Source organism: Dermochelys coriacea, chromosome 19 (assembly GCF_009764565.3).
Source record: "Dermochelys coriacea isolate rDerCor1 chromosome 19, rDerCor1.pri.v4, whole genome shotgun sequence".
Lineage (NCBI taxonomy): Eukaryota > Metazoa > Chordata > Testudines > Dermochelyidae > Dermochelys > Dermochelys coriacea.
The window spans coordinates 12,223,685-12,250,559 of record NC_050086.2 but is presented as its reverse complement, the minus strand read 5'-3'; the positions used below and the strand labels follow the sequence as shown (position 1 = coordinate 12,250,559).

At 47.6% G+C, this 26,875-nt stretch overlaps 1 protein-coding gene and 1 pseudogene across 11 annotated transcripts; both read left to right on the top strand.

The window, feature by feature from the left end:
• Positions 1–6,741: 6,741 nt before the first annotated feature.
• Positions 6,742–26,207, top strand: GMEB1 (glucocorticoid modulatory element binding protein 1). Of its 11 annotated transcripts, none has more exons than XM_038377896.2 (11): positions 6,776–6,861; positions 7,440–7,584; positions 10,312–10,476; positions 12,193–12,305; positions 13,302–13,426; positions 18,680–18,783; positions 19,328–19,485; positions 21,128–21,256; positions 22,116–22,253; positions 22,844–22,966; positions 24,023–26,207. In XM_038377896.2, the coding sequence occupies exons 3-11, from the start codon at positions 10,349–10,351 to the stop codon at positions 24,724–24,726; spliced, it is 1,722 nt and encodes a 573-aa protein (XP_038233824.1). In that variant the 5' UTR covers positions 6,776–6,861; positions 7,440–7,584; positions 10,312–10,348; the 3' UTR covers positions 24,727–26,207. The 11 variants fall into 11 exon arrangements, with proteins under 11 accessions (XP_038233826.1, XP_043362083.1, XP_038233824.1 ...); XM_038377901.2 differs by having other exon boundaries at positions 12,223–12,305; positions 24,023–26,018; XM_038377898.2 differs by lacking the exon at positions 7,440–7,584 and having other exon boundaries at positions 6,742–6,861.
• On the top strand, positions 24,753–26,207 carry LOC119845266 (annotated as a pseudogene).
• Positions 26,208–26,875: the final 668 nt, after the last annotated feature.

Here is a 26,875-nt window from a genome sequence, read left to right as displayed (position 1 = left end):
GTGATGGTTGTTTTCTTCCAGGTCATTGATAAAAATGTTACATCGGATAGAGGCCAAGAACCGATCCTTGTGGGTCACCACTAGAAATGCACCAGCTCACAGATGATTTCCTGGTTACAATTACCATTTACCTGCTGATTTTAAAATGTCTAACTGTAGTGATTTCTGTTTAACATCCTCATAGTGGATATTAGTGAAATGGAAAGAGCGTTCTCACCACCATCAGATGAGACTATGTCAGGATTGGGAGTCAGGCAGCTCTGAATTTGGATCCTGGCTCTACCATTCGCTATGTGGCCTTGAACAAGGCATTATGGGAAAAGGTTTCCAGTAAATCTGGATAGTTCTGGTTTTGGAAGCTGAGTTTGAGACCCCTTGAACCTGGTTTTCAGAGGTCCTGAGCACCCACACTTATTTTAAGGTAACTAGGAACAGTGGGTGCTCAACGTCTATGAAAACCAGGCCTAAAGAGTCTCAGATTGGGCACCCAAAATCAATGGCCAAGTGACTTGCCTGAGGTCACCCACACAGTCTGTGGCACAGCTAGGGTAATAGAACCCAGCTTTGTGTCAGTGGGAACTCCACCTGGGGGGGGTCAGTGGTATAAAATGGCCCTAGATCAGTCCTATAGCAGTGATTAATTCTTGCAGATTACTTGGACAAACGAATGAGTTCACTACTGACTTGCGTCCCCTTCAGTCACTGCTTATCCCAGTAACCAACTAGCAGATTCCTGTTATTTGCTGCTTCAGGGACTCCTGCGTTCTGTTTCTAGATTTGCCCTGCTGCATTATGGACAAAATGCACATCACCCTCATAAACCCAAGTCATTTTTGCAGCTGAAGAGTCTGTGTGTACTGTAACAATAAACTGAAACTCACCGCCCGCAACACAGCTCTGCCCCCGTCCCGTGGCTCCACTTCTGTGCCAGGAGCCGGGGGGGTGTCTCTCAATCTATGTAAACATGGATTGGGTGGCCCCTCCCTTGAACAGCCATCTCCTTTGTCTCTGTCCCTGCACAACTGATCTACCTACAGCCCTTCCCTAGCACAGCCCCAATGTAGGGCAAAGTGAGGCACCCGTCCTCTGTACTGGGGTGAACTTCTTCTTCTGTGTCTCATTTTAACCTGCCTCTGCCTCAGTTTGCTGATCCACCCATGGGGCCATGATAGCACAAAGGAGCAGTCAGTAAAATATAAATTAGAATAAATGCCTATATATCAGGGTGGGAAAACTTTTTCGCCTGAGGGCCACATCAGGGTTCTGAAATTATATAGAGGGCTGGGTAGGGAAGGCTGTGCCTCCCCAAACAGCCTGGCCCTGCCCCCTATCTGCCCCTTCCCAAATCCCTCCCCCTGACTGCCCTCATCAGAACCCCCGACCCATCCAACTCCCTCCTGCTCCTTGTCCCCTAACAGCCCCCTCCCGGGACCCCCTGCCCCTAACCACCTCCCCGGGACCCCACCCCCATTCTACCCCCCCATCCGCTGACTGCCCCGACCCCTATCCAAACCCCTGACCCCCCAGGACTCCCACACCTATCCAACCGCCCCTGTTCCCCGTCCCCTGACTGCCCCCCACAACCTCCGCCCCATCCAACTGCCCCCTGCTCCCTGTCTCCTGACTGCCCCCCAGAACCCCCGCCCCTTATCCAACCCCCCTGCTCCCCGCCCCATTACCATGCCACTCAGAGCAGCAGGACTGGCAGCTGCGCCACCCAGCCAGAGCCAGCCACGTTGCCGCGCTGCCCGGCAGGAGCTCACAGCCCCGTCGCCCGAGCACTGATGGAGTGGCGAGCTGAGGTTCCGGGGGAGGGCGAACAGCAGGGGAGGGGCCGGGGACTAGCCTCCCAAACCGGGAGCTCAGGGGCAGGGCATGACAGTCCCGCAGGCTGGATGTGGCCCAGGGGACGTAGTTTTCCCACCTCTGCTATATATCCAGCACTTTAAAATAACAATAATAATAATTAATAATCAGGAGTGGGGTAGACAGGTTCCAGGGAAACTCTTTCTGATTTAATGTCTAGGGCCTGATGCCTACTGAAACAGCAGCTCTTGTTAATTAGCTATTCACTGAGGCTTCTTTCTGTCTTCGCAGATGCTTGGCATCAGCATGACATGCATTGGCACGGATGCCCCTTGGCGCCATCGTGTGGTCATGATAAGTTATACACTGACACAGGTAAGTTGGTACAAATGTACTGGCTTCCAGAGCCTGTCTTGGCCCAAGAGTGTGGCATTGGCCTTTACCATGTGTGATGCCTACACCGAAAGGAGGCGACACAACGCAAAATCAAAGAGAATGTTGCACTCAGGTCTTAGAGTTTGTCAAACCATAAACCCACTTAACAAAGGTTTCCCATGATATATGTAAATGCATGTATGATCCAGTTGAAACAACAGGTTTAAAACAACTAAACCTTCCCCTGCAGTGGTTGCAACCCAGAAGTGGCAGCATGGACCCCCTGCCTGAACTTGAAAACAAATGTGAGCAAAGTGAAACTAAGTTCATGGGTTTTCTTTGTCCAAGCTGGAGGGTGGAGGGGGGGGAGGAGGAAGAAAGCCAGGTGTAAACATGCTGAAACTGAGGAGGATGTTGGTATTATTGTGTTTTCTCTTCTCTGCTGAGTGAAAAGGGCTGTGGGGGGATTAAAAGACAAGAGGGCTTGATTCTCATTCTGGCTGACTAGATCCTCTTTAAATTAACTTTGCACCTGCTAGTGTTCTGGGCCAGGCCAGACCCTGTCTGGTTCAAGGGGTAAATTAGAGCAGTCTCAGGAACCCAGAGTCCTCTATGCCAGTGGTTCTCAAAGCCAGTCCGCCGCTTCTTCAGGGAAAGCCCCTGGCAGGCTGAGCCAGTTTGTTTACCTGCCGCGTCCGCAGGTTCGGCCGATCACGGCTCCCACTGGCCGCGGTTCGCTGCTGCAGGCCAATGGGGGCTGCGGGAAGGGGCGCAGGCCAAGGGACGTACTGGCCGCCCTTCCCACAGCCCCCATTGGCCTGGAGCAGTGAACCGCGGCCAGTGGGAGCCGCGATCAGCCGAACCTGCGGACAAGGCAGGTAAACAAACCAGTCTGGCCTGCCAAGGGTTTTCCCTGAATAAGTGGCGGACTGGCTTTGAGAACCACTGCTCTATGCCACAGTCAGCTGAGACTAGTCAGAGCCCAAGGCACTCCAGTCACCCCCCCCCCCCCGACACACCAACACCCACACTAGGGGCTGCAAGAGGCCAGCACAGAGCCATTCGGTCCACTTTATACTGGCTGGGAAACCCAGTCTCCCAAGGGCAGGACTGAAGGATATTGGTGCAATGAGTGAAAGCTAGCACAGCAATTGTCTTCAGTTCTGGGCCAGATTTTCAAAAGTGCTCAACCACCCACCTCCAGAGTGCTCCTTTAGAAATATGGCCACTTATTTTGGTGCGTAAAGGAGCTGTTTTGAAAACCTGGCTCTAAAACACTCCTGATTTACACTGGCCTGAAAGGAGAACCAGGTCCGCTATGTGCTATGAAATCCATGTCAGGCCTTGCATACTTCTGAGCCTCATTTCCATACATTGGACATTTTTAAAAACAGACCCTCTAACCTCATGTTTCCTTGTCATTCCTTACTGAACCCAATCTTGCCCAAAATCTCAGAATATTTGGGAGGAGGGGGTGTGCAGGCCCCTGATCTACATCTCTCCCTCTGGAATTGGAAGACTCAGACTCCTGTTTTGAAACCCTCACGCTGCTGGGCAACGCTGGGCAGGTTGACTCAGCCCTTTATCCTTGCCCACATCAGGCTCTGTGCCATTTGCTGCAGGTGGCTCTTTCAGATGAGACCTCCCAACCCAAGGTCTTTCCTGCTCTCTGGGCAGGCAATGAAGAATTGATGATGGCGCTTCTCAGAAGAGCAAGAGCTCTCTCACTGTCATGTAGGGTACTGTGGGGCCGGTGGCGACTGCTCTCCACCCCAAGGTAGCTGCATTTCAGTCGTGCTGTATATGGCTCATGAGGTGCTTTGGGAGAAAAGATGTCATAGAAATGTGAGGTTTCAGAGTAGCAGCCGTGTTAGTCTGTATTCGCAAAAAGAAAAGGAGGACTTGTGGCACCTTAGAGACTAACACATTTATTTGAGCATAAGTTTTCGTGAGCTACAGCTCACTTCATCGGATGAAATGTGAAGTGTTATTAGACTCCTGTTTCTAGTCAAGCCTGTGCTCAGCTGTCTGCCAGACATGAAACAGGCATATTCTTCTGGGAGGGATCATTAATGCCTTAACGTATAAGGAGATGATATCTGGCCCAAACGTTACCTAACTGGAAGTCTGCGGTGGCAACCAGCCATTAGGCCAATATCTATGCCCCGTATGCATCAAATGGAGCAGCCCACACAGCCTGCGGGGCCCAGCATGCAATGCTCCCCATCTTGATTTGAAAGGCTTAAGTACACCCCACAAAGGCTATGGGTCCTAGCATGAACCCTCCAGCTCATGCAAAAGTCCTGTATATGTTAGGAACTCGAGCCAGGGCTGGAAACTGTGCTCAGCAGTGGGTGTCCTTAAACAGAAACCAGTGAACTGCTAATATTGACTGGGCAGAACCATTTTCAGCACTGTTACTGAACGTATGATTGGGACTCAACAGCAAAGGGGCAATTTCCTAGTGTAGACATGACTTCAGTGGCCTAGGCCCAGGTCACAAATCCCAAAGTCTTAGTGTGCAATTCTCCTTGATCCAAGGAGCAGGGGTGAGGCTCACAGGGACTTCAGGTTTATCTTGATCTGTGTGGATGGCACCTGGATCAAGATGAAGTATTTTGGACTGGAACATGGAGCCAACCCAAGGCTACCTAGATGGAGCATTGCATGCTGGCACCTTTCGCCTTCATGGGCTGCACCCAGGGCTGGCCTTCATGGCAGGGTTAGGATGCCAAATCAACATCTAGGGAGGGAGCCGCATGGTGCAGCTGACCAGCCGGTTGGTTTATTTGACCCGTCACTCTGGCAACTTTTTTTTTTTTGCTCAGCTGCTTAAGGCAGCAAACCATGCAGGGGTGGCCCTGACCACAACTATATAAAGGCTGAAAGGAAGTATGCCTGGACTGCATGAAACTGCAGTCCGTGTGGCCTCCCGGAAGAGGGCTCTTAAGGGTGCCAGCCCTGCACTTCTGCACGGGCCCTGTCAGGGGTCATGACCCCTTCCCATCTTCCTCCATATTCATCTGAGCTTCTTGTCCTCATCTAAAGCCCCTGTTTTTAGGCAGAATAGCCAGGTTCCCTTCTTATAGTCTATTTGGGGGAGAGGGAGACAGGCCAGACAGCAGAGTGAGCGGCAGAGCTGCCCACGTTGGATAACTGCCTCTCAGCTGAGCAGTCTCCCACTCCAGTTTGGTTTTTTTGGGGGCGGGGATGTGAATAAAGAACAGATTATGCATATTAATTATTTTTAAACCAGGAAAGCAATTCATTCCCAGCTCGAGGCGTATCCAGCCCAGAGCTGCTTCTCCGAGGCCTATGGAACCTCTGCCCTCATCCTCCATTCAGTGCCGCTCTCAGGTGGTTGCAATGATGGGAACACTGAGCTTTTGGGTGTCAGCCCTGAGAACCCCCGGGAAGCCCAAGTCTCAAGCCAAAAGCCTTAGAGGAACAGGTTGGCAGCGAGGACACCCCCATGGACAACACCCGCCTTGGTGTCTGAACCCCCTGCAGACTGGCTGAGCACATGGGCACCAGACCAGTGTCATGCTAACACCTGCCTCCTCCCCACCCTCTCCCGGAGAGTCCTGGACTCAGCTATCCAGGCGTGCAGAGTCACCTGGCGGGAACAGGGAAAGGGAGATGCTGCGTGGAGGAGAACGGGGGGGGGGGGCAGCACTTTTGCTCACAGCCTCCTTGATGCCTCCCAAGGGCAGGGGTCCTGGGCCATCCCCCTGGGGCAAGAAAGGTCTCAGGTGCGGATGGCCCCAAGAAGATGGGGATGCCCCTCTGGGGGGATGGGACGGATCCCCTAGGTAGGGGTCGCACGTGATCACCCAGGGGCAAGGTGTGGGGGGAGGATGCCCCCACCAGCCAGGGGTCCCACGTGATCACCCAGGGGCAAGGTGTGGGGTGATGGTGGCCCCCCCCAGCCAGGGGTCCCACGTGATCACCCAGGGGCAAGGTGTGGGGTGAGGGTGGCCCCCCAGCCAGGGGTCCCACGTGATCACCCAGGGGCAAGGTGTGGGGTGAAGGTGGCCCCCCCCAGGCAGGGGTCCCACGTGATCACACAGGGGCAAGGTGTGGGGTGAGGGTGGCCCCCCTAGACAGGGGTCGCACATGATCACTCAGGGGCAAGGTGTGGGGTGAGGGTGGCCCCCCCAAGCAGGGGTTGCACGTGATCGCCCAGGGGCAAGATGAGGGGTGAGGATGCCCCCCCCAGCCAGGTGTCCCACGTGATCACCCAGGGGCAAGGGGTGGGGTGAGGGTGGCCCCCCCAGGCAGGGGTCCCACATGATCACCCAGGGGCAAGGGGTGGGGGGAGGGTGGCCCCCCCCAGGCAGGGGTCCCACGTGATCGCCCAGGGGCAAGCGGTGGGGGGAAGATGCCCCCCCCAGCCAGGGGTCCCAGCTGATCTCCCTGGAGGCCGGCCGGGCTGCTCCCCGCACCGTGCACAGGGCCCGGCCCGGAGAAAGCGGCACCCCGGGGAGGCGGGGGGGGGCACCCCAGCCCTCAGAGCGCAGCGCAGCCGGCGGAGGCAGTAGACAGGAGTAAATGGTCCGCGGCCCCTTTAAGGCAGGCGGCGGCCGGAAGTCCTGGCGACTGAGGGCTGTCGCGAGCGCGCCTGCTGCGCATGCTCATTCCTCCCCTCCCCCTAGCCCCTGACTCGGCCGTGCGGGGACGGTAAGGGACAGAGGGCGCCGCGCTACGGGAGCCGGGAGGGGCCAGGCCCGGACGCGGAGTGCGGGGGGGGGGTCCGGCCGCAGTGGGAGGGGGAGCCCCAGAGCGCGCCGCCGCCGTACGTGCCGCCGCCGGGAGAGGGACGTCGCGCCGCCGCGGGGGGGGAAGGGGGGCTGAGTGGCTGCGTCCGCTCGGGGCGGGAGGAGGGGAGGCCACACCCCTTCCCCAGGGGAGCCCCGCCCCTGGCCGCGCCGCGGGGGCACAGGGGGCGCTGGGGCCCCGACCATCCCTGGGGGGAGGCTTTGGGGCCCCCGCCCCCCGCCCGGGTATCATAGGTAAAGGGGGCTGGTGACCTCTGACCCTTTCTGAGCTTTTGGGGGGCTGGTGACCTCTGACCTTTCGGGGCGGGGAGTGAGCTGGTGGCCTGGGGCACGTGCCCTCCTCGCTCAGTTGCCCAAGGCCCCAGGTGGCATCTGGGGGAGTTTGTGCTGCCTGAGCCCTGCCCTGCTAGCCTGGGGGAGGGGGTTGGGGGTGCAATGGTGAAAAAGCTCCTGCCCCCTTCTCCTCTTTCCCTACACAAGGTGAAGAGGAAATCTGGGCTGGCCCTCCAGTACCTGCTGCTCCTTCCCAGCCAGCACGCCATAGACTGACCCCTTCCCCCACCTGCGCGCACATGCGGACTAGGGGTCAGCGCAGCTCGGGCCCGTTGGACATCTGACTCTGAAGGTGGCATCTCACTTTCTCCAGTCGCTATGGGATGATGGGGACACAGCGGTGGAGGGAGGGTCTCATGCTCTCTGAGTCCCTGATGGCCAGTGGGTAAGGGGTGGTAAGGGTGGAGACTCACCCCATCTGATCTCAATGGGAAGGTTTTTGGGGACAGCCCCGTGCCTGTTGTCTACTGGCCATGCAGGTGTGAAGGGGACTGGGCATCCTTGGACCACCTGTGTGTTAGATTATTGAGGCCTTGTGGGAGGTGGAGGGCTGGGCCTTTGGAATCCCTAGTGGTTACACCAGACTGGAGAGTGAAAGGTATGTGTATAGTGGGTGCATGTAGCGCTCTGTTCATCCCAGACATGGGTATTACCCTTATGACCCTGACTACAGATGGATGAGGGGTGTTTGGCTGGGTGGGTTGAGTCCTGTGTTGTCCTGATGCTGAAAAGGTGACTGGTCTTGTGGTCTGGGACTCTGACTGGGGATAAAAAGTGTGAATATGTCCTCCCTACCCAGGATAGGTGAAGGATCTTGCACTATGTTATCTTAACAGCCAAAGAATGAAAATAATGTGGGGTCTCACCCTCCAAAGCCTGACTACCAAAAGGTGAATATTTTAGGGTTTGTGAACCTCTATATGGAGGGGTGAAGGATGAGACATTTCTAATCCTGTGACTTTGGCTGCAGTGGGATGTGTGAACACTTAATGAGGGAATGTTATGCTGAGTTTCATAAATCCAACTCTAGACGCCACTAAACATTGAGCCCAAGAATATACAGCCTCTGATGCGTAGTAAGTGAACTACAGAGAATTGTATTGTTCCCATGGGATCAAATCTGCCTGTATGTCAGGCACACAAGTTGCAGGAGAATAAATATCAGGTATAGGACTCTGCCATTCCTAGTGCTGAATGGGGACTGCAATTGCAGTTCAATTGTATGTATGCCAGGTCCAGAAGCAACTGAACTCAGCCCTCTGCGGAGACTTCACTGCAGATTTGTCTTGCCTGAGCCCAAGTGACTCATCTTCCTGGTAACATCTGACACTAGGTACTTTGATGTGCTATGAAGCTCCCAGAGTTCCCTCTTACAGAGACTGCAGATCCGATTCCCCCTAGACACAGACAAGACCCACCTGAGCCAAAGAAATCTTGAAAACAAAGGAGAACTGATTTGATAGCTGGATCCTACCATATTCTCCTTGATCAATTCTCAGTTGTGCATCCCATGCAGCCACAACCTTACTGGGCCACTTGTCCATTGGCCACATCATGTTTCTATTCCTTGCTTCCTTCCGGGTCGCTTCTCTGCCATGTTTATAGCCATGTTCTGATTGGTCCCAAAACACACTGCAAATCTGCAACGGGATAACTAGTCTTTCTTTCTGAAGCAGGGATGTGTGCTTTTTTTTTTTTTTTATGTCGGCGCATAAGCAAATGTTTTCTTGGTAAGTTGTGCCTAACATTTGGACCTAAACAGAGTCAGGCTTAGATCCAGCCCGATCTCATCTGGCAAGGAATGCCACAGCTGGAGGTCTGCCAATGAGAGAACACTGCCTCCAGCAACTCAATAATGTAAACCTGGGTCTCTCTGTGAAGAGGAACAATTAATGATATGTACACATACATGTAGGCTATTCCAGATGGCAGGAGGTGCAGAGGAGAAGGCTCTCACATCAAGGATGGTGAGACTGGGGAAGAGCAGAGAGGAGGCCAGCTAGACAAGATGAGGTAGAGAAATAGACATGGTTTCTAAGACAGACTGGTGCAAATGGGTGGAGGATTTTAAATCCAAGGAGAACAATCTTGAACTGGAGCCTGAATTACTTTAAACAAATTACATAATGTGTTATCCTCCATAGTTTTTAGGCAAGGATAATAATCATAAAAAAAAGCAATTAACTCCTCCAGTAATAAAATTACATGTATATTTTTCCATGTGAGCTCTAGAGAGTATTCCAGCAAAGCACAACAAATACTCAAGGTGCTTTCAGTAAAACACTCTGAAGATCTTTACTCCCATCCCTCCTCGACTCATCTTTGACACTAGGATCACAGTCTTTCATTTATGCTTGCATGCAGTGGGGAAGGATCTGGCCTGTGCATTTTTCTGGTAATAAAAGATTATGGCATCAGGATGCCTGCTAGGAATCTTGCAACTAAGGAAAGGAGGAAATTAGCCCCATCTTAGAAACCCGTCTCCCAGCGCACTCATGTCTGCTGCCAAGACCAAGCATGTGGGTTAGTGCTGACCTGACTGGCACTGATTTTGCAGTGTTTGGTTCATAAACTACACTGTACAGGTAATTCCACTCTGCAATCTGTCTGCTGTTAAAATGTTGTGAATATGGTACTGTGGGGTTCTGTGTTTTTTGTGTCTCATTGATACCAGATCTAAATGGTCTCAACTGCCTGCTTTGCAAGCTGAGAGGTACACTCTCTGGCTTATACACGCCCATCATCCGAAGCCCAATATCCCCTTCTCTTTCATGACAGCTGTTGCAGTTCAGTTTGCTTCTGCAGCATGGAGTTTTATCAACAACTAGTCCTCCCCTTCACTTGCTCGGAGATTGAGAATCGTTCTTCTGTAAGCATCTCAGCTCCCTTAGTCCAATATCATTTTGTTAACTGTTGCAGGACTGCTGGTGACAGTTGCTCTTCCATTTCAACACCATAGAGCATTCTTGTTCTTCCCATGAGACCAGGGTAAATAGCTGCCTCTGCTTGTCCGCTACAGCACACTTGCCACCCAGCCCTTTGACTGCATGTGAGAGATGGCAAATGCCGAAGTGAGTGTCCCTGTGGGGGATGTGGTGGTTGTACCAAGCGAAGGAAATGAAGGGGAGAACCCGGAAGATACCAAAACCCAAGTGATATTACAGCTACAGCCAGTGCAGCAAGGGTGAGTGATCCATGTCACTTTGCATATTCTAGAATATTGACACACACGTGAGTGCACAGGTGTGGGAAGTGGGTATGTTTGCAATGTGGCTAATCTCATGTATGTGATCCAAGGCATGTCCATTTTCAGCATGCTCTTTAAGGGGTACTTCTGAAAGGGTTATACTTTGATTCTGTTCTGCAAGCCGTAGAGGAAAAGAGAAATTATAACTGATTAAAATGTTAACCTCTAACAATGACCTAAAGTAGTTCACATACATAATAAGGTAATGACTTTAAGGTTTAACATCTTGGGAATTCCCAAGCTAGAAACAAGCCCTGGGTGTCTCAGAGGGAAACTGAGAATCCCTCCCCTTTGCAATGATTAGGAACATAGGAATTGCCACACTAGATCAGATTTGTGGTCAGATCTAGTCCAGTATCCTGTGTGACACTGGCTAGTACCAAGTATTTCAGCAGAAGGTGCAAGAAATCTCCATAATGAACAATTAGCGAATAACCTGTCCACAGGGGAAGCCTTTTCCTAAACCCAAGCAGAGACTGGTTTATGCCCTAAATCATGGTGGTCTATATCCCTTATTTTGTAATCCTATCCTATGTAATTGGATTTTCTCATTATCCATAACTAGATGTCTGATCCTTTTTTGAATCCTGCTAAAATCTCAGATTGAATGTTTTGTAGCCATAAATTTCACAGATTAATTATATGTTGTGTTTTAAAATAAAAAGTTATAATACTACTTCTTCTAGCTCTATTGGGTCATGAGATATTAGACCTTAAACTTGTCATTGTTTGATGACTAAATACTGCTCCCTCTATCTTAGTTTGTTCTATTTGGGGTCACATACTGGGCCCGCCACTATGGTATCTGAGCTTTGGGCCAGTGTAATTATAGGACAGGGGAATTCCATGTTTCCTAGCAATTTTTTTTTTTTAATGGCTGCTCAGGGGTATGAATGCTAAAACAACGCCTGGGAGATAGATTAATGAGCCACGTGCAGGTGAGCCAGGCAAAGGGGCATGATAAATGCAGTTGATCACATGAAAACCACCACCTATGTGATAATGTAACTATATTGACATACACAAACGTCTGTGCCTGCTTTGGCATCCCCTACTGTGAAATATAATAAAGCCAAGGTGCTAAATGTTGGCAGCTACAATAGATGACAGTGTATTATGGTACCCTGCATTGGCAGTCTCTTTCTAGGGACAGATGACTTACAACAGTTACGTGCCTTTTAATCAATAAATATATTGCAAAAAACATTTGTACAACATGAACTAGAATTTTACATGCATAAAAATCATAACATTAAAAGTACAGATTTATATAACGAGTAACTCTGTCCCTTTGCCTGTAGGCATGACAACTGAATCTTTCAGTCTGTAATCACAAGGAGTATATACAGTAATGCAAAATGCCACCTGTATATCTGAGGTTGTAGGCAAAGATGCAGTATAAACGTAAAGCAGAGAATTAACAGACTTACTGGTGGAGCGGTGCGGGGGTGGGGAGCATAGCATTGGTAACAGCTATGCATGTTTCAATCACTGGTGACTATTACTCATTTTTTTTATACCTGACCCCCACCCCCACCCCCCAAAAAAGTTTGTAAAACAAAAGATTTTGTCCCTAAGGGACAAGTAAGCAAAAAATGAAATGAGGTTTTTAACCCTGTGCTATGAATCTTAATTTTTCCGTGATTTATATAGTTTGTTTATCGATGGACACTTTTACAACAGGATTTACGAAGAGGGCTCTGAGACCAGTGCCGCTGTGGTGGCTGTAGAAACACATACCATACACAAACTAGAAGAAGGGATTGGTAAGTTTCTCTTTGGTGTGGACATAAACATGTCTCCTGCAGAATTACTTGCAGTTTGGTTTGCACCTTTAATACACTACAGTTCTCTCACCACTGGGATCAATAGTTGGGATGTGGAGTGCATTGTCTTGGGGTGTTCTCACCTGGATCACCAGTGCTATAGTTGCCATTAGGACTCTTGATACTGGGGGTGAAATCCTGGCTCGAGTAAAGTCAATGGCAAAACTTGCATTGGTTTCAGTGGAGCCAGGAATTCACCTTGAAAGCCTTTTTGGTACACAGAAGCTATCTGTACAGTGTATGTGTGAATAGTGAATCCCAACAGGAACTGTTTGAGCATCTATGCCAGTCCCTGTCAAACAGCTGGCTTCTTCCTTTGTATGGATTGATACAGGTTAAGGGTTTGGGTTAAATATAATGAGCTGAGCATGCTGGCTCTGCATTGCTGCCTGCCAGCCCAAGGAGCAAGAGCCTAGGGAGAAAGTTCTCTCAGAATCACACAGTGGATCTTCACTCTAGCATTCTGCCCCTTCGATGTGTGTGGATCTCCCATTGACATCAGTAGAAGATCAGCACCTGCACGGAACAGGTTTTTGGAGCAGAGACCCACTGCTTAGATACTAGAGGAGAACATTGTCCTATGTCTTAAATTTAAACTGAGATTTCCCATGTGACAGGATGTGGTTCTACTTACAGACACTTGGTGACCTTTCTTTGTACTTGCATTGGATGCATTTTGCTAGCATTGGTGATCACTTCAGACAGATTCTGCTAATATCTACTTTTTTCTTTGGGTGTTGCCATTTAGAAGGAAGTTACCTGCTGCAGGAGAATGGACCCTTTAGCTACATTGGCTTTATGAGGCTGGGAAGGATAAGAGGCGTACTGCTGAATTAGGAAGTGTCCTACTCATGAAACTGGACGCTCACACCTCTGCCTTTGGGGTTTGAGCTCCCAATAATGAAAATCTCATGTTATCCATGCTTCTGCCTGCAGACCCCAGCACCATTGAAACCAACGAGGAAATTGAGATTGCCTACCCCATCACCTGTGGGGAGAGCAAAGCCATCCTTCTCTGGAAGAAGTTTGTCTGTCCAGGAATTAACGTCAAGTGCGTCAAGGTAACTTGTTTGACATAGAGTAGCCTGAGTTCCTTCACCAGATCCCCTCTCTGAAGCTGGGACTGTGGCAGGTTGTCTTCTTTCTTCCAGTGTATTTTTTCTTTCTCTCTCTCTCTCTCTCAATTTCATCTGTCTCTCTACACTAGAGTTTGGCAGCATGCAGGGCCCCAAACATGGGAGTTGGTTTTGTCTCTGTAAGAGGCAAGACTACGGGGAGAATCTCAGGGTGGAGGGTTCTCAGCCCCCTTGTCTTTCTGGGTCGCTGTTGATCCCTATTTAAAGTCCTGCTTTTTCTTTCTTTTCTTCTATCACATTGCCTTGGAGCCATGTTCTGATGGTTTCTAGGGGTACCCAGGACTGTGTGTGTGTGAGAGGCTTGCTGGTGCTTAACTAGGAATCCGCTCCCTGATACCAGGAGTCTGTTAGCCGCCCAAATAATCTCCTCAGGCCTCTGCCAGCCCTCACTTTGCCTTGCAGGTTAACAATAGGTGTATCTGAGCCCCTCTGAAACCATGCCCTGTAGTATCCAGCCCTTGTCTATGGATACTCACATAAAATACCAGGTAAGCTGTCCCCAAAGGAAGAGGGCTCACACCAATTTGATTCAGCTGAGGGTCAGCTCCAAAATAACATCACAGCACTGAGGTATATTTATAGAGAAAATAGCCAATGTGTTTTCAAAGGCTGAGATTTAAGAGACAGTGAGTAAGGATAATGGAAACAGAAATAATTACATATAAAACAAAATAATAAAACACAGTCTGGGTCTACACTTGTTAATGTAGACCTTTCTTATATAATCAAGTAGATTAACCCCCAAACGGTCAGTCTTTTGCAGAGTTAGCTAGCCTAAGACAAACCAGGATCCAAATATTCAAGAAGCCCTCTCTGCCAGGGGTTTTTCTTAGTGAATGAATAACAAAAAGTCTTTTTGCCTCTCCTTATATTTCCCAAAATTCATTGTTTTTGCCCCAGAATCAGGTTCCTTTCCTCGTGTGCTGGCTCCAAGTTGCCTTCACATCCTTATGTTGACTCCATATGCAAAACATGCTTCCATTGTCTTGTCTTATGACGCTTAATCTACATATGGACCTAGGCAGATAGGCGAATATACACCCTTTTGTCTGGCAAAACCTGTGTGTCAACACTGCCTGGGACAAAGGCTTTAAAACATATTTTAGGTACATATACACAACTTCTATCTATGATCAGTACATATATCTCACAGTGCTGATGAGGATCAGTATGTCATAAGCTTTTATTTGAGATCTCACATGTCCCTTTTGGTATAAATACTATGACAGCCGTGTTTTGGGTATAGTAAGGTGGTCAGGTCTGATAGGCATTGCTGTTACAGAACAGTGGACCCTTTGCCACTTTGCATTGAAGGGTTCTTAGGGTTATTGGGGAATACTCCTGAAGCAGTGCAGGCACCCCTCAAGCATTCCATTCCTGAAAGGGGAAAGGGAATCCTGCTATCGGGTCCCCCAGCTGGCAATGTAATAAGCTGTTGAGGTTAATGCCAGTGTGCGCTTCTGTATGTTCAAACAAGTCGTGCAGGCCAGAAACGCTGAGAGCTCTGGGTTCCTGCAGCTGATGTGCACTTTGTGGCTTCAGTGTTTTACAGCTTGGCTTTTAGGAGGGCATATGTCAATTATTGGTGGGAGGTAAAGTTGAGGGTATTTCCCAAGCAAAATGCTCATGCCACACGGATGGTGTAGTGTCATTTGACACATAGAGCTAATTCAGCCTAGTGTAAATAAGATGTATACATCACTTTAAACTGCCATGTATTTAATTAAGGGAGTTAAAGGATGAGAAGTATGATTTAAGCGTGGCCAAAAGGGTAATTTTTTTAAAAGTTCCTTTTAAAGCACTCGTCACTTTATAACTAGGAGGATGATGGAATTAATGGAAGCAGATGAGAAGATGGGTTAAAAGCCAAACAAACGATTAAATCAGGTTTTATTTACACTGACCATTTTAGTGTTTTAATTTGCATGTTGAATAGATACCTTAATTTTAAAGGGAGGCCAGTCCCCTGATTCCAAACTCTGAATCCAGCTCCAAGTTGGTTTGGATCTTTATTACAGGTAGATCCAAATCTAAATGTTCTTGAACTTGGGGTGTAAACTTTTCCAAAGTTCCAGGTGTTTAGGTTTGTTGTTCTGATACAGGCCACTACAGAGAGAGATTTCTGCTGCAAACTCAGATCTAAACCTATATCTGCATCTGAAGTTTGTTTATAGAGCTTTGGTTGTGGCTCATCTCTCAAATACATTGTTAGTTATTAACCCAACACTGCGTCATTGAATTAAATGGTATTACTTTCAGTGACTTCAGTGGGAGTAAGGACAGGCCGTATTACAATACAGCATATGCCAAACCAAATGCTTTGTTGCATGCAACCCAGAAAAGTCAATGAGTTAGCCCCAGGTGTATGTCAGTGCACAATATGACCGACATCTGATTTCTATGAAGGGTTATGTTGTTTAATCTAGCAGAGAAAGGTTTAACATGATCCAATGGCTGGAAGTTGAAGCTAGAGAAATTCAAATGGAAATAAGGTGTAAATGTTCAACAGGGAGGGTAATTAGCCATTGGAACAATTTACCAAAGGTTATGGTGGATTCTTCATCACTGTCAATTTTTTAAAATCAAGATTGGATGTTTTTCTAAAAGCTCTGCTCTAGGAATTATTTTAGGGAAGTTTTATGGCCCGCATTAGACAGGAAGTCAGACCAGATGATCACGTCTATCCATTCTGGCCATGGAATCTGTGAACCTGTGAGTAAATGGGAGCAACTACCACTGACTTCAAAGGTAATTGCACCTGTTTATGGTAGGAATTTTGTTCATGGGCTGTAAAACTACCTTTAAGGCAGCACTGAAAAGTGCTAGGGAAAGTGCTTTCGGCTTGATCTGCTTGGATCACCTGCTAAAAAGTCAGAGAACATCCCTGTAAATGTGCTGGATTGTGTTCTACATGTTTGTATCAAATCACATGCTTCCGGGTATAAAATGATCTCTGGAAGGGGTTCAGGAAGGAAGTGCTCCCAATAACCACCCACTGTTACATTGCTGGTTAAGTATGTTTTTGGGACGTTGCGGTCTCCTTCAACTGAAGCTACTGCTAGAACATAAGCACGGCCATACTGGGTCAGACCAAAGGTCCATCCAGCCCAGTATCCTGTCTACTGATGGTGGCTAATGCCAGATGGCCCAGAGGGAGTGAACTTAACAGGTAATGATCTAGTGATCTCTCTCCTGCCATCCATCTCCACCCTCTGACAAACAGAGCATAGGGACAACATTCCTTACCCATCCTGGCTAATAGCCATTAATGGACTTAACCTCCATGAATTTATCCAGTTCTCTTTTAAACCCTGTTATAGTCCTAGCCTTCACAACCTCCTCAGGCAAGGAGTTCTTCAGGTTGACTGTGCGCTGAGTGAAGAAGAACTTCCTTTTATTTGTTTTAAACCTGCCACCCATTAATTTCATTTGGTGGCCCCTAGTTCTTATATTATGGGAACAAGTAAATAACTTTTCCTTATTCACTTTCTCCACACCACTCATGATTTTATAGATCTCTATCAGATCCCCTCTTAGTCTCCTCTTTTCCAAGCTGAAAAGTCCTAGCCTTTTTAATTACTCATCATATGGGACCCGTTCCAAACCCTTCATCATTTTAGTTGCCCTTTTCTAATGCCAGTATATCTTTTTTGAGATGAGGGGAGCACATCTGTACCCAGTATTCAAGATGTGGGCATACCATGGATTTATACAACGGCAATAAGATATTCTCCGTCTTATTCTCTATCCCTTTTTTAATGCTTCCTAACAACCCATTTGCTTTTTTGAAATTAGCCCCTGTCATATTGTATGTATAATTGGGGTTATTTTTTCCAATGTGCAGTACTTTACATTTGTCCACATTAAATTTCATTTGCCATTTTGATGCCCAATCACTTAGTTTTGTGAGATCTTTTTGAAGTTCTTCACAGTCTGCTTTGGTCTTAACTATCTAGAGCAGTTTAATATCGTCTGCAAACTTTGCCACCTCACTGTTTACCCCTTTCTCCAGATCATTTATGAATAAGTTGAACAGGATTGGTCCTAGAACTGACTCTTGGGGAACACCACTAGTTACCCCTCTCCATTCTGAAAATTTACCATTTATTCTTACCCTTTGTTCCCTATATTTTAACCAGTTCTCAATCCATGAAAGGGTCTTCCCTCTTATCCGATGACAACTTAATTTATGTAAGAGCCTTTGGTGAGAGACCTTGTCAAAGGCTTTCTGGAAATCAAAGTACGCTGTGTCCACTGGATCCCCCTTGTCCACATGTTTGTTGACCCCCTCAAAGAACTCCTAATAGATTAGTAAGACATGATCTCCCTTTACAGAAACCATGCTGACTTTTGCGCAACAATTTATGCTCTTCTATGTGTTGAACAATTTTATTCTTTACTATTGTTTCAACTAATTTGCCCGGTACTGACGTTAGACTTACCAGTCTGCAATTGCCAGGATCACCTCTAGAGCCCTTCTTAAATATTGGTGTTACATTAGCTATCTTCCAGTCATTGAGTACAGTTACTGATTTAAAGGACAGGTTACAAACCATAGTTAATAGTTCCGCAATTTCACATTTGAGTTCTTTCAGAGCTCTTGGGTGAATGCCATCTGGTCCCGGTGACTTGTTACTGTTAAGTTTCTCAATTAATTCCAAAACCTCCTCTAGTGATACTTCAATCTGTGACAATTCCTCAGATTTATCACCTATAAAAGACGGCTCAGGTTTGAGAATCTCCCTAACGTCCTCAGCCATGAAGACTGAAGCAAAGAATTCATTTAGTGTCTCCGCGATGACTTTATCGTCTTTAAGTGCTCCTTTTGTATCTCGATCGTCCAGGGGCCCCACTGGTTGTTTAGCAGGCTTCCTGCTTCTGATGTGCTTAAAAAACATTTTGTTATTACCTTTTGAGTTTTTGGCTAGCTTCAAACGCCTTTTTGGCTTTTCTTATTACATTTTAATTTGGCAGTGTTTATGCTCCTTTCTATTTATCTCACTACGATCTGACTTCCACTTTTAAAAGATGTTAGAGACAAGATGTTGGGCTAGAAGAACTGACTAATGGTTTCTGGTTGTGGAGTGTCCTAATGTAAAGTAATGTTCCCTCCTGGTTTTGTTGATCTGTCCTTCTGCCTGGCTGAATTCTTTGTTTTTGTTGTTTTTTTTTTTTTAGTTTAATGACCAGTTGATCAGCCCTAAGCACTTTGTTCACTTGGCTGGCAAGTCTACCCTGAAGGACTGGAAGAGAGCCATTCGCCTTGGAGGAATCATGTTGAGGTATGACTGTCCACCATTGTAGTCAGCTTCAGCACTTCCTCAGTGCAGCAATAGAATCTTTTGCAGACATTTCATCTGCTTCTGTGTCTTCAATATATGCCAGTTAAATCTCTTATTGAGAAAAAGTGGATGGAACAGCAGATCACTTTTAATATGGATGGCCAGCAGCCTGCAGGACCTTTATGGTGAAATCCTGGCCCCACTGAAGTCAATGGGAGTTTTGTCATTACTTCACTGGCACCAGGATTTCACTTTACATCCCAGAGCTAATGTGGTGAACATATACAGCTAGGGTTGCATGGTATTCAGTGGGGCATAAGGGTACTGTCACAGGGCCAGAACCATGTATACTAAGTTGGGGAATGGAGACATGAGGGCCACTGTTTTTCAGTTAAGATCTTCTGCGGGACTCATGGAAGGGAGATGGGTTTCTTGTTCTTCTTCCTCCCCATGCAGTCATAGCTGTCCCTCTGACCAGTCGGTTTCTTCAGGCTGAGATCCAAGCTGAGTTCATTGCATAGTTCTCTCCCCATTCTGTGCACAGGAAGATGATGGACTCTGGGCAAATCGACTTCTACCAGCATGACAAGGTTTGCACCAACACCTGTCGAAGCACCAAATTTGATCTCCTGATCAGCAGTGCCAGAGCACCGGTGCCGGGGCAACAAACAAGTGTGGTGCAGACTCCCACATCAGCTGATGGTAGGGGACAGAAAGACAGCTAGAAATGCCATGTGTTACCCTGTAGCACTTCCCTCCTTCCTCTTGCTCACTGAGACTGTCCAGTTGTCTCTGTCTGTTTTCTGTGTGCAGTGTCCTAATGCAGTGCACCACCACCTCTCTCCTAGTGCAGTCCCACATCTCAGATTACTTTTTACTTGCACCCAAGTTGCGTCAAAAGATTCCTGGGAGGGGTGAAGCTTCCTGTTGAGTCTGCTGGGAGTGGGGATCAGTGGGATCTAGCAATGAACTGTACATTGTAAGGTTCAGGGTCGGGAGCAGCTGGCAATGCACAGGTGGTGGATGTAGACAGCTGTGGGACCCAACGGAAAACTGCTGGTAACCGACCTCTTGGCAATTTCTGTTCTAAAGTACTTGGGTGTGGAACACAAAACAGCACATGAAAAAACAGTTGAAAGAGACCCGCTTGCAGTGGTTTTCCTGATGCATGTCCTATTTGCAGGCCTATTGGAGGGTCATGTGAAAAGGAGTATATTGGATTTCTGGTGGCTCAGACATGTATTGGATCGGCCTTTTTACTCTGAAAAATAAACAAATGGAACATTTAAAACCCCAGCCAGCCGGGATCTGGCTCCCACTTCTACCTCTGGCAGCATATTTCCACCTGTAGTCTTACTGGTTTGTCCTGTTTTCTACATGCTGTAGTTGGTAACCCTACACCTTGACTTTTGGTATCATTTACCTACATGATGCATGGCTTCTGCATTGGTGCTGCCATTTCAGGCTGGTACTCAGAATAAAAATGAAAAACAAGAGTCCTTTCAAGTTTAATGTTTATTTTAAAAGTCAATGAATCAATTACTCTGGGTGGAGACTTTGAATGACCAATAGCATTTTAACTATGAATGCTGAAATAAAGCTGATCAAATCTCATACTTCAGGGCATAAGCCAATCTTTTGCAGAGGTGAGGAAGGAGATTTCCTCCCCATTGTACATTATCGTACAATTAGAAAAGGAGTACTTGTGGCACCTTAGAGACTAACAAATTTATTTGAGCATGAGCTTTCGTGAGCTACAGCTCACTTCATAGGCATCCGATGAAGTGAGCTGTAGCTCACGAAAGCTCATGCTCAAATAAATTTGTTAGTCTCTAAGGTGCCACAAGTACTCCTTTTCTTTTTGCGAATACAGACTAACACGGCTGCTACTCTGAAACCTATCGTACAATTGGTTAGGTTACTTTCCTCTAAGTCTGAAGTGACAGCCAGTGTGTGAGGTATGATGCCGGTCATGATAGACCAGTGCTCTGATCCGATATGGAGAGTACTATGTTCCCAATGTGACAAGGCAGGGAAATGACTGACCAATTTGCTCCTTAAGTTCCCTCCTTTATTCTGATCCCTTCTGCTACTTTTATACCAGGATGGGTCTCTGGTTAACTCTTTGGACAGGGAGCGGCTTTCCATCCATAAACCCTAGTGCATTTCATAGATATGGTTCCACTGACAACATCGGCTTTTAGCTAGTTTGGTTTATAGATACAAATAGCCTGACAGAGAGTGAAAAACACTGGGGGAGTGGAAAGTAAAGCTGCTGATTGGAGCATGAAATTCCTGGTGCTGCCGAGAGAGCTGAAGCCTCCTCTTCTGGATCCTTTTGCAGGGAGCATCACCCAAATTGCATTGTCCGAGGAGAGCATGGAGGAGGGGATTGAATGGAACTCTGCTCTGACGGCTGCTGTCACCATGGCCACTGAGGAGGGAATCAAGAAGGACACAGAGGAGATTTCGGGTAAGTTCATACTGTCTGTTGGCTATTCTCCACCACCCGTCCAAATTTCGGAGTGAATTTAAGGCTGATGAAAGGTTCCAGATTTACAGTCTGGGAGACTAACGTCCTCAGAACAGGTATGACATAGGCAGCGGTAGTGCAAGTTTCCCCTATCCCCTGCAAACACACATGGTGACCACTATTGTGAGTAAGGGGTGAGTTCAGTCTCTAAAGCCCATTCAGTCCTTGGCCTCTCTGTTGAGATGACCAAGCAGGTCAGTTAGTGCCTATTATGATATGGTAACTCTCTTTGTGAAATAGACACTGGCCTACCAGGAACTGGGCAGAGACCACCCACACATTTTCCAATGGCCAGTGAACAACTTCAGAGTAGTGCCACATTCAGTCCCTATTGGCCATGGCTGGATTCAAACTACTGACCTAGAGGCAAAGCCCTCAATAACATAGTACCAGTTCTCTGAGCCATCCACTTTCTCCCTGCACTATTGTTACAGGTGCTTCACTGGCCCTCCTGATACCTGTCCAGAAGCTTAGGCAGAGTTCCCCAGGCCAGCAGGTGAAGACCATAGACACTGTATCTTGTGCAGACAGGCAGAGGTAGTGAAGTACTGCTCTTTAAGTCGTAAGCTGTATGAAAGTCCTCACTAGTGATGTTTACTTCCCAGATCCATTTTTTGTTTTTGTTTTTTGTTTTTTGCATGTCATGTCCACCCTGATGGCCAGATTAGAAGCCGGCTTCCAAAGTTACTGCTGCATGACAGCGCGCTGCTCTTGAAACGGTTTTAATGTAGCCTTGCGGGAAAATGCCAAATGCTTGTACGTGTCGAATTCTTCTCCCTCCTGTCTCTTCCTGTGCCAGAGGACACGCTGATGTTCTGGAAAGGAATAGCCGACGTGGGGCTGATGGAAGAGGTTGTCTGCAACATCCAGAAAGAGATAGAAGAGGTGCTGAAAGGTGTCCAGCAGAGGCTTGGCCAATCTCCCTTCCAGATCACAGGTGGGTGGGAGGCCAGCTGCCTCTGTGTTGATATTAAAGGATTACTGAAAAAGTGGCTATGGTCAGAGATGGGAAGGGAAAATTGGCCCTTTCCTACTCACAAAATCCTCTCCTGGGGTCAAATTCTCTTTTTAGTTACACCCATGATTTTTTATTTATTGTTTTTAATTCATCTTTGGACAGATAGATGATAGTTTCAGAAAGTTGTATGTAATGGAAAAACTTGTGCAACCTTCACTATTGTTGGAGAGCTAATGACACTGCCACCATTATGGGCAGAAAAACTGTAGGGGGGTGGTCTAACATATACAGATGATACTTTAATTTGAAGCTATTCAGAGCTGCTTGAGCAACAGGTCTTTCTTTTGATATGAACAGAGTTGTGCCATCATTGGATGTCCATGGGGTTGGGAATGCCCTCCTCAACCAGCACTCCTGGAATTGCACTCTGGAAAAATGAAGAACTTTTAATAGAAAGCACTAGAGGATTTTAGGCATAATAAATAAATCTCACCTGTCTGGCTCCTTGACTGGAAGTTCAGGCTGTCTAAGGAATTTTAGGCACTCATCCATGTGGGGTTTCCTTGCAGATGCCGCAGTCCTGAATAATGTGGCCCACACTTTTGGCCTGATGGACACAGTCAAGAAAGTTTTGGACAACAGGAAAAGCCAAACAGAGCAGGGAGAAGAGCAGTTTCTTTATACTTTAGCAGGTATGGTCAATGCCTGGGAAATATTTGTTAGTGAAACCTGGTGTCCCATCACAGCTCTCTAGAGCTGATGTGACTCGTGCGCTTTCCTATTTGACTTTGAGTGCAAAGCAATATGTTGCTCCCTTTATTTAAAACCTACATTTGCCTTTTTTTCCATACACCAGCATGAAACTGGTGTTATCCTGTGTCACTGAAAATTATTGACATACTACATCATGAAACACGTGCACTTGAATCTCCATCCATTCTAGGGATCAGGTAGGAATCCCCCAAAGTCCCTTGTGTAGCAGTGAGCCGTTGGCCAGGGGTGTTAGGGAGTGTGTAGTATCAGGTATTCCCACCGCTGAGGGAAGGATACTGGCCTTGCTAGACTTCTGGTCTGCTCCACAATGGCTGATTCTTCTTATTATTTTCAGATATATCCCCCAAAGATCCTTATCTGAGCTATGTTTGTGCTGGAGACCCAGCTTCAGGAGTGGCCTTGGGACTCCCAGTCCCTGCGACAGCTCATGAATGCCATCCATCCTGAGATGGCACCCAACCAAGCTCAGGAGATAGCTCTCACTGCCATGCTTTCTCCTAGCTGGAACAGGCATATGCAGCAATGGCATCCATCTTCTTGGCAGTGAAAACAAGGCTGTGAGCAGATAAGTAGAGGTAGAAAACCACTCCAGAATGAGGAGACAAGGGGAATCCCAAGGACCTTGGTCCTTAATTCTCCATTGCATTGCACCTTGTGCAGCCATTTACACAAATGCAACGTGGGTGTAAAAAGCTACCTGATCAGAAAGGCAGTGTTCTGCCTCCACTCTGCACGGGTGTGAATGGTTGCTGAAGCTGCAGGGCCATAGTCAGTCTGGCCCCTGATCTTGAACAAAGTTTTGTCTGAAGCGGATTGAGGAGAAACCTGATTGGACATCTGAGATGCCCCGCTGCAAAATAAATAATATATGGCACCAGATGTTGCTGATTTTATGGAGCTCCTTTAAGTATCTCCCTCTGTTTGCAGTGACTCAAGCTTTATCTGAATATGCTGTATTGTCATTCTTCTTGCAGACCTGGAACGCCAGCTGGAGGAGCAGAAGAAACTCGCCAGGGATCAGAAGATGAAGTCTCAGACGATCCAGAACGTGGTGCTGATGCCAGTCAGTGCTCCGAAACCCCCTAAGAGACCTCGTCTGCAGCGCCCGGCCTCTGCCACAGTCTTGAGTCCCTCCACCCCTGTCCAGCAGCCTCAGTTCACAGTCATCTCACCCATTGCCATCGCACCTATGGGACAGCAATTCTCAGTGGGCAACATTCCGGTGGCAGCTATCAGCCAGGGATCCAGCCCAGTGACTCTCCACACCTTGCCATCCTCACAGCTCTTCCGATATGCCACCGTGGTGTCTTCCTCCAAGTCCAGTTCATCTGACACTGTGACCCTTCATCCGTCCTCCAGCTTGGCCCTGCTGAGCTCAGCCGCTATGCAGGACAGCAGTGGCCTGGCTAATGTGGCCGCAGTGGTGAACCCTGTGGAACTGGTGGCCATGGAGTCTGGCCTGACGTCTACCATCCAAGCTGTTGAGGGCACCTCAGAAGATGGACAGACCATCATAGAGATAGACCCAGCACCAGATCCTGAAGCAGAAACTGAGGAATCGGAGGGCAAAGCTGTGATTCTGGAAACTGAGCTGAGGACAGAGGAGAAAATGGTGGCAGATGTTGAGGACCATCAGCATCAGGTGCACAATGTAGAGATCGTTGTCTTGGAGGATTAGCAAGGAAGGCAAATCTCATTGGTGGGATGGGTTGTTGGTTTTTTTTTGGTTAAACTTTTTTATTTTGACAGTCATCCTGTTCGTTGCCATGGATCTTTTTCATTTTTATAGTCCAAAAATGGAAAAAGCTGGAGAAACATGGAGAGGCCCAAGAAAAGGCTCCATCTCATGGAGTGATGGACAAAATCAACCGTTTCTGCAGGGAGGAAGGAGAAGTGATTCTGCAGACCAGAAAGGGAGAATACCTCTCCTTCCTGAGAGTGCACAGTGATACAGTCCTTATTCTAGTTTTTGCCCAGGCCTGGTCATTGCTAGGACTATTTTATTTGAGAGAGACTCTGGCCAGTAACTGGAGCATTGATCTTACTGCTGGAAGGGGTTGATTGTTGCTTTGGGGGAAACAGGTACCTCATTTTTATTTTTTCCCAGGGAAGGGAATTCTGTCCAACTCCTCATTATCAGCTATGCTGGTATTTTGCTTTTGGCAAGGAAGCAGCAACCTTGACTGTAGTGTTCATTGTCCCCTTTCCCACACCCAGTGGTTTTTTTGTTTATTTTGTTTTTTAGCTTTGCTCTCCCTTTCCCTTTCCAGATCTGCTGGCTGCTAAAGTGCTTAAGCTGCTTTTGGGCTCTGTCACCCAAATCCTGCTTCTTCCCTTCCTGGCCTTCTCCCTCCCAGGCCTTGTAAGTTTCTTTGCCGCAGGACACTGTTACAAGACACTGATCGCTTAAGCCTGGTGCATAAAGGAGAAGAATCAACCCATTGGTAAAAACACAGCCCTCCCTTTAGCATAGCGCTGACCTCCTGGATGTATAAAGCGTGTGTTGCGCGGTTGCTTCCTGGGAGGGCTGGATTCCATGGGGCAGGAGCCCCATCTGTTTATGCCGCACGTTGGAAACTGTACTTGCTAGTTGCTACATGTTGGTGTGTGAGGTTTTTTTCCCTTAATCTATTTGCAGGATTAGAACTGGCATATTATTTTAGCATTGTGACTGCCTCAGCATCCCCCTTTCCCCCACCACTTCGGGGGGGGGGGGCTCTTTTCGTTTCTTTGTGGAGCGAGGAAGGGAAGGAGGGAATCTATTTTTAATTCAACTGTTGAATTGTGGGGAATTGGGAGGGCTGGGGAAAATCTGCTTGGTTGAAATATATTAAGCAAAACAGTAATAACAGAAATAGACCCGGAGGGGGAGAGGAAGGAGGAGGAGGTGGGGTGTGGTTATTTTATTTTTTAATTTTTTTTGCATTAAAAGGAAAAATCTAAATGCATCTAGATTATTAATGGAAAGGACTACAGTGAATTTGTTGTTTGTATTTTAATAGCACCTCAATCCAGATTGGGGCCCTGTTTTGCAAGGCACTGCACCAGCACATAGGAAATAGTTTATGACGTGTAGCACTTACACTGTAAACAAAGGATGAGAGAAAGGAAATATTATTTATTAGAGACAGACATTAAAGGCCTGATTTTTCCACTCGACTGTAGCTTGTCACTGGGTAAAGGGGGTGTATCATGCTAGGTTGGTAGCATTTTACAACCACCCTGCACGGCTATAAATAACAAGGTGCAAGGCAGGAGAATTGGGCCCTTTGACTTGCCCCTGTTTGCACAGATGGTCTTAGGTAGAGCTGGTAATTGAACCCAGATCTCTTGAGTCCCAGACCACAGCTTGAACCACCAGGTCATCTTGTCACTGTTTCAGGATTAACCCCGCACCTCCCGCACAGGTCTTCCTCGAGGGCACCCTCTTAAAGGTTTCGGGCTTCCCAGCTATTACCTCTCAGCCAGAGACCCAGTCTCTCTTCCTCCATATCTGTGGGTTTAGGCTTACAGTCTGTCTGCACTTCTGTATTTTCCCCAGCAGGGCTGACCAGAGGCCAGCACCTGTGATTAAGCAGGGGGTGGGACTAGATGACCTCCTGAGGTCCCTTCCAACCCTGATATTCTGTGAATCTTTCCCCCGGGGCTACAACATTGTATACCAGTTAATAGCCAGCCATCACAAAGCAAAATACATTTATTCTGAGGGAGAAAGCATTGCAGAGAAAACACACAAAAAACCCCAAAAGTTCCTAATCACATGCTAAAATCTCACCAGAAGTCACCAATCCATTTTATTGGGCCCTAGCAAGCCAAAGTCCTTCCAA

What these genes read in the sequence shown, in the direction of transcription:
- GMEB1 (XM_038377898.2), top strand. Translation starts at nt 10,349, where the DNA reads ATGGCAAATGCCGAAGTGAGTGTCCCTGTGGGGGATGTGGTGGTTGTA. An exon ending in CAAACTAGAAGAAGGGATTG is followed by an intron (nt 12,306 to 13,301) that starts GTAAGTTTCTCT and finishes TTCTGCCTGCAG; the next exon opens with ACCCCAGCACCATTGAAACC. An exon ending in GACTCCCACATCAGCTGATG is followed by an intron (nt 19,486 to 21,127) that starts GTAGGGGACAGA and finishes ATCCTTTTGCAG; the next exon opens with GGAGCATCACCCAAATTGCA.